Source organism: Camellia sinensis, chromosome 7 (assembly GCF_055761805.1).
Source record: "Camellia sinensis isolate YWXY chromosome 7, ASM5576180v1, whole genome shotgun sequence".
NCBI lineage: Eukaryota > Viridiplantae > Streptophyta > Magnoliopsida > Ericales > Theaceae > Camellia > Camellia sinensis.
This window is the reverse complement of record NC_138967.1, coordinates 79725708-79733785: the sequence shown is the minus strand read 5'-3', so window position 1 is coordinate 79733785 and position 8078 is coordinate 79725708. Positions and strand designations below refer to the sequence as shown.

The following is an 8078-nucleotide window of genomic DNA, read 5'->3' as shown; positions in this document are numbered from 1 at the left end:
TAATAAAATTACTTAAATTATTAATTGAAATATATTTTTAATATCATTAAAAATTATTAATCGACTTGATAATTTGTTATGAAATTTGAAACCTCAGGGGGTGGAATTTAATTTTTAAAATCACAGGCACGTTTCGTATTTTAATCAAACCTGAAGAGGTGTATTTGTAATTTACCCTATTTATTTTTTTCAAAAATTATTCACATATTTATTTAGATGATATAATAAAAATCTTTCATTAGAACCATGCAATGAAAGGATCTGAATCTGTATACACATATACGGGCAATGAAAATTGAATAAAGCTTTGGACCCCAGTGGGGGTACTGGGGGTCACCTCCCATTGGTCCAAAAAAAAAACAGTTTTTTTTTTTTTTTTTTTTTTGAGTTTTCAGCCAACCCCAGGCCGACACGTGGCACTGGGGGTCACTGGGGGTCATCCCCAGTGGGGGTCTGTAGCATTGCTGATGAAAATTTTCCAATTCAAAAAGGCCTGTTTGGAAAGTGTGCCTTATAAAATGATGGAAATTGAACATGCCTACCAAATTCCGTTGGGTACATACTATATATTGTTTTCAATGATTTTATTTTAAAAAATAAAAAATAAAAAATAAAAAATAAAAAATTCCAAACAAGGCACTCAAAACTCAAAGCCTATAAGTACCCCTCAAACCGCATCAACTCGTCACCACGATCTACTTCTTCCTCCAACCCTCTCTCTCTCTCTCTCTCTCTCTCTCTCTCACTAAAAAATATGAAAATGGTGCAAGCCATGACTTCTTCTGTTCTCACATTAGTGTCAATGATCTTCTTGTATGAATCGTTGTTAGCAAACGCAACACCAACATACAATGTGGTTAGTTTAGGAGCAAGAGGAGATGGGAAGACAGACTCAAGCAAGGCGTTCTTGAGTGCATGGGATGGAGCTTGTGGCTCGGCATACCCGGCTACGATATACGTGCCTCTGGGAAGGTATTTTTCTACAGTGAGCATGACAATACAAAAAATAAAAATTATATAAAAATTATAGTGAGCTTGTGAAATTTTTAACGTTCATCTATACAATAATAAAATTATATGAATTATTAATTGAAATAAAAATTTAATATTATTAAATACTATTAATTAACTTGATGATTTATTAATAAAATGACCTATTTGTTATGAAATTAGAAACCTTCGGGAGCATAATGTAATTTCTAGAATCACAAGAGATAATTTGTAATTTAAGTAAACCTCAGGTGATGTGTTTGTAATTTACCCCTTTTTTTAAAAAAAAAAAAAAAAATGAGGTAGTCAACCTAATTTTTGAAGTGTATTTTTTAGAGTTACCTGGATAATTATGGTGAGGGAGAGATGATATTGTCACAAAAGGGCAGTCAAGAGGCTTAATTGAAAACTATGGTTGGTGTAAATGAAGATTGTGTTCGATGCATACATTTATTAGTTTCATTATTTTTTGATTTAATGAGAAACAATTATATTTATGAAAAATAGAGCTATTTTTCTATGCTGGTCTAATTTGTTCTATTCTAATAATCGACTTTATATATTTCCTATATGAGCTATGAATTTGAATCCCATAAGAATTCAAAATCCATGGCCTATTTAGCAATGACAATAATGGTCATAATTGACATGCTCTGCATGGCCACCATGAATCAAGCCCAAGGAAGTTTATTATTTTCACTTTAATTTTTGTTATTTTTTTTTTGATCTCACGAGCAACAATTATATCTATGAAAAGTAGAGCTATTTTTCTATGGTGAGCATGACAATACAAAAATAAAATAAATTAAAAATATAATGTAATAGTACAAAATTGTGGCCCATTACTAAATTCTAATATTTTGTACGTTACGGTATTGGCCTATCTTCTTCCTATGATGTCAATACAGATGCAGGAAAGTATAAAACATAATCTATCAATTGCTCCTATAAATTGATATGGAGTGTAAAACAAGTCATTTGATGCAACACGTGTCATCAAAAGTTCATAGTCTTCATAAACAAAGTTCATCAAAATTAAAAAAGTGAAAACCGAATACAAATGCAAGAAAGTATTAAATGCATACCATCTAATAATAGAAAAGCTGCCTGGATAGGATTAGTATTTAGGAGTTCTTGGTACTGGAAGATGTATATTTATTCTAATAGTTTATATTTATTCTAATAGCCCATTTAATCTGCACTTTCATAAAAAGTGCAAGAGAGAAACATGTGTAAGGTTGTATATTAAAGCAAGAGGCATGTTTGCCTCATTCATAGCTCTAGAATATCGTCTTCTCAGCTAAGAGATTAGGAGCTAAGAATCACATGGGAGATTGGGACCAATCTTTTAGCTGAGAAGACGATATTCTAGAGCTATGAATGAGACAAACATGCCTCTTGCTTTAATATACAACCTTACACATGTTTCTCTCTTGCACTTTTTATGAAAGTGCAGATTAAATGGGCTATTAGAATAAATATAAACTATTAGAATTAATATACATCTTCCAGTACCAAGAACTCCTAAATACTAATCCTATCCAGGCAGCTTTCCTATTATTAGATGGTATGCATTTAATACTTTCTTGCATTTGTATTCCGTTTTCACTTTTTTAATTTTGATGAACTTTGTTTATGAAGACTATGAACTTTTGATGACACGTGTTGCATCAAATGACTTGTTTTACACTCCATATCAATTTATGGGAGCAATTGATAAATTATGTTTTATACTTTCCTACATCTGTATTGACATCATAGGAAGAAGATAGGCCAATGCCTTAACGTACAAAATATTAGAATTTAGTAATGGGCCACAATTTTGTACTATTACATTATATTTTTAATTTATTTTATTTTTGTATTGTCATGCTCACCATAGAAAACACTACAACAAAAAGCACTTTTGGCGACTAAAATTACATTTTTCGTCGCTGAAAGTAGTACAATTGGCGACTAAAATGGAATTAGTCGCCAAAATTGATAACTTTTGCCGACTAAAAGAGTTTAGTCGCCAAATATAAGGGTATTAGCGACTAAAAGGCAGTTTAGTTGCCGAATGTAGGGGTTTTAGCGACTAGAGGTTGTTTAGTAGCCAAAAGTCACGGTTTTTGGCGACTAAAAATGATTTAGTAGCCAAAAGTGATGGTTTTGGCGACTAAAAATAGTTTAGTCGCTGAAAGTGAAGCTTTTTGGCTACAAAAAAAATTAGTAGCTAAAAACAGTCCATTGCCGACTAAAATTCAGTTTAGTAGCCAAAAGGGGACGTTTTTGGCGACTAAAAACAGGTTTAGTCGCCAAAACTGCTTATTTCTAAGCGGAACTTAATTTTTTAGCGACTAAATAATAATTAGTAGCTGAAAATGATAGAATTGGGGACTAAAAATTTAATTTAGTCGCCAAAAGTGGCCTAAATTTTTTTTAAGTAAATAATTTATTTTTTACATAAATTATATTGAATTAAAAAAATTATATTTATATATACTATTTTGTTTTAATACCGGTTAATATACTATATAAATAATATATACTGCATATATATTCATGTGATGTTGTAGTGGCATAGTGGAGGGAGTGTTTTGCAAAAAGGTTTGGAATGTGGGACGGTTGGGGTTCGAAACTCATTTTTTCGACGGAAACACTTTTGGCGACTAAACGGTTTAGTCGGCGATTGGGTGAGTATTGGCGACTAAAATATTAGTCGGTAAATGTATAATTTTCAAAAGTGTAAAACACTATTGACGACTAAAATTTTGGTCGCTAAAGACTTGTATTTTGGCAACTAAAAAAGTTTTAGTCGCCAATACCTCCGCCGACCACATATACGCGACAAATGTGGCGACTAAAAAATTTTGTCAGGGAAAGTAAAATTTCAACTTTCGGCGACTAACAACGGACTTTTAGTCGCCAAAAGTACTTTTTTTGTAGTGAAAATAGCTCTACTTTTCATAGATATAATTGTTGCTCATGAGATCAAAAAAACTAACAAAAATTAAAGTGAAAATAATAAATTTACTTGGGCTTGATTTACGGTGGCCATGTAGAGCATGTCAATTACGACCATTATTGTCATTGCTAAATAGGCCATGGATTTTGAATTCTTATGGGATTCAAATTCATAGCTAATATCGGAAATATATAAAGTCGATCATTAGAATAGAACAAATTAGACCACCATAGAAAAATAGCTCTATTTTTCATAAATATAATTGTTTCTCATTAAATCAAAAAATAATGAAACTAATAAATGTATGCATCGAACACAATCTTCATTTACACCGACCATAGTTTTCAATTAAGCCTCTTGACTGCCCTTTTGTGGCAATATCATCTCTCCCTCACCATAATTATCCAGATAACTCTAAAAAATACACTTCAAAAATTAGGTTGAATACCTCATTTAAAAAAATAAAAATAAAAATAGGATAAATTACAAACACACCTCCTGAGGTTTACTTAAATTACAAATTATCTCTTGTGATTCATGAAATTACATTAGGCCCCCTAAGGTTTCTAATTTCAAAACAAATAGGTCATTTTATTAATAAATCATCAAGTTAATTAATAGTATTTAATAATATTAAATTTTTATTTCAATTAATAATTCATATAATTTTATTATTATATAGATGAACAGTTAGAAATTTCACTTTTTTAATTAATTCTGTTAAACAAAGAATTCAGACAGGGAGGTATTTGTAATTTTCCAAACCACAAGGGGCAATTCGTATTTTAAGCAAATCTCAGGGAGTACATTGGTAATTTTCCCAAAAAATTAATACAATTTTGTTCCTTGATTAAATGATCCGAATGGCCCACATTGCTCTGGATACCTCTCAAGTCCGGTGATAGTGATGGCAGTAGTGAATGGTTCCGGTAATCAACGGTGATGGCAGTAGCTTTTGTTGTTATGCAAGTGTGAAGAAATGTTTAGAGAGGGAGAGAGAGAGAGAGAGAGAGAGAGAGAGAGAGAGAAAGAGAGAACGGTACACTTGACGCTCAAGGTACTGCTTTGTGGGCTTGCAAGGCTTCCGGCAAGAATTGCCCTGCTGGTGCTACGGTAATCTTTTACTGTAAATTACTCTTCTGTCTTTTCCTACCCTTACTTTGGTTGAGGGGACTGCTATCCTTTCCTTTCACAATAGGATCATTTAAAAAAAGAAACTGGGTGTTATAGAAAAATTCCAATTTTCAAAAAATGAATAAATAAATAAATTACTTTTTGGTACACTATAAGTTCTGGGTCTTCAGCAGCAGTGCAAAATTGATTCAATACAACCACTAGTGGCAATGCTATTATTGACACTGAATAACTATTATGAGTAATGAGATCAAAGTGATCTTTGACTCTGTGATTTGGGATACACTAGGCTCCAATTTTGGGTTAAGCAGACTTCTATCCATATATATATATACCAAATTATTGCAACATATATTATATATTCCTAATATTGGTTATTGTAAGCTAGTATTATAGGTCAACCAATCGCTTTCATTAGTGATTTTGTCTTGTAAGACGAATCTTTTTTTTTTTTTTTTCCTAAGCAATAATAAAATAAAATAAGACAAGCTTGATTAGTGCTTCTCCAATATCAATAGTTATGTTTTGTTGGGACCAGTAACAATATATTCCCTAATTTAGTTGCTTTTTTTATTCTTAGATGATTGATTGAAATAATTAATTGGAATATTAAGCTACAGACCTTAGAATTCAGCAATTCAAACAACGTCGTAGTCAGCGGATTAACATCACTGAACAGTCAGATGTTCCACATTGTGATCAATAGCTGCAACAACGTCAAGTTACAAGGAGTGAAGGTGTCGGCGGCAAGAAACAGCCCAAACACGGATGGTATTCACGTTGCAGGATCATCCGGTGTCACCATTTTGAGCTCCAAGATTGCTACTGGGGATGATTGTATCTCAGTAGGTCCAGGCACTACCAATTTGTGGATTGAGAGCATTGCCTGCGGCCCTGGCCACGGTATTAGGTAAACATTGCTTTTATATTTCCAACATTTTGTTCGACTCTTATCACTTGCAATATATCTTTCCTTTATGTTATTTCCCCATACCACTTGTATGAAAAAGAAATAAAATTATTATATTTTGGTGCAGCATTGGGAGTCTAGGGAAGGACTCGCAAGAATCAGGAATGCAAAATGTGCCAGTTAAGACAGTTACGTTTACGGGTACAGAAAATGGTTTGAGGATAAAGACATGGGCCAAGCCCAGCAGTGGATTTGTTAGCGGTGTGCTCTTCCAGCATGGTACCATGGTTATTGTTCAAAATCCCGTTATCATCGACCAAAATTACTGCCTTGGCAACACAAATTGCCCTAATCAAGTAAGATTAGTTATGTTTCTTTGTGTCAAGTTGTTTTTTTTTTTTTTTTTTTTTTTTTGGGGGGGGGGGGTGTGGATCTAAAAATAGTAGCAATTTTCATTTACACACATCATTGTTTGCTAAACATCATACAAGGTGACGTAGGGGAGTTTTTATTGTTAGGGCCCTTGTTCATGTCACATTTGTGTTGGATAATCTTAAATCCATTTGTTAAAAATGAAACTAAATGAAACACCTCTTCTCCATATCCCCTATGTTAAAATGTTAAAATCAAGCCTTTTAACATTGGACCCATAATTGGGTAATTGTTTGTATATTTGGATTTCACCCGACCAGTATTTACCTGGATTTTAATACTTTTTTTTTTTATATATATTTTATTTTATATATTTGGCAGGTGTCGGGTGTGAAGATCAGCAACGTGACATATCAGGACATTCATGGGACATCAGCGACAGAAGTTGCTGTGAATTTTGCTTGTTCTACTTTCTTCATCAATAAAGTTCTCTTTTGCTTATCAAAAAAAGAAAAAAAAAGAAAAAAAAAAAGCAGCTCAAGCTTCATTTGTCAATGCTAAAGGAACTTGTTTTGGTACAGTTCAGCCCACAAGTTGCATGTAGCTACCAGCAATGATGGAGAAAAAAAGTTAAAAGAAGAAAAACATATGTTTTTATCCCACTAATTATTTTTGTCACACAAATGTGTAGTTTAAGTTTGAGTTTTACAGTATAATATCTCAAAAAATTGAACATACTTGCTTGAGCCTGCGGTGGTATCAGCCCAATAACGGACCTTGAGCCTGGCCTTACAAGTGCCTGTAGTTCAGTTCCCATTTTTTGGGTTAACCCAAGAAAATTATTGCAAGAGCATTTGCTTTTCTTCAATGAATTAATTATTACTTTAATCTTATTTTCTTTCTATGTTTTTTATCAGCAAAAAAAGACTTTATTGATAGAAATATTATGTACTAGCATATGATCATACACCAATAAAGAGAGGTGAATGCAAAGGGTATCATATCAAAATTAAACCATCCTAAGTAGATTGGCATTGCGTAACTAGCCCAATTATATACTAGTATGCCACCAGGTCAACCAACAAGAACGGAAGCAAACAAAAGCCGTCGGGGGAGGATAGAAACAATCGTGACTCACATTGGTCTGATCTGAAATAATTACAGTATTATAAATTCTATTAACTCTAAAATTATTGGTTGTTTTAAACATCGTTATATTGTGTCAAAGCTTTTAGTGTGAAATCTAATGAGTTAAAATTTTATAAATAAATTGTATATCTAAAAAACACATACACACACACACATAGTTGCATCAAAATCGGTTCAATAGTAAAATAAATTGGCTCTTTGAAAACCTCTCTTCCTCTCTCTCAAAACCTCCTTCCCGGGCCTCATTTTGGGCCGGCCGGCCGCCACCTTCGGCTATGGCGGTTGGCTGGCTGGCCAGTCCTTTCTTGTGTTTGTTCGTTAGTTTTCCTTTAATAAACTTGAATCCCCCATTATTTTCCCACCTTGGTTTGCTTTGTGGGCTGCTGTTGTTTTATCTTTTTGGTGTTTCGGTGTCCGCCATAGATGATTCTTTGGGGTCGTAGCGTGTTGTTTCCAGCAGGGATTGCCTGGAACAAGGTTCTTTTTAGAGGAGGAGGTTGGTGTTTGGACCGGCTAGAGGTCGTCCAAATTTGGTTAGGACCTTCATTCGTGCGCTCTTCCGCGAGTAGGAGCTTG

The 8078-nt window shown here is 33.4% G+C and overlaps 1 protein-coding gene across 1 annotated transcript; it reads left to right on the top strand.

The window, feature by feature from the left end:
* The first annotated feature begins 760 nt into the window (after nt 1-760).
* On the top strand, nt 761-6957 carry LOC114273221 (polygalacturonase-like). The gene is made up of 6 exons (XM_082880842.1): nt 761-985; nt 4925-5050; nt 5692-5981; nt 6118-6337; nt 6735-6803; nt 6841-6957. The coding sequence occupies exons 1-6, from the start codon at nt 761-763 to the stop codon at nt 6955-6957; spliced, it is 1047 nt and encodes a 348-aa protein (XP_082736968.1).
* The last annotated feature ends 1121 nt before the right edge of the window (nt 6958-8078 follow it).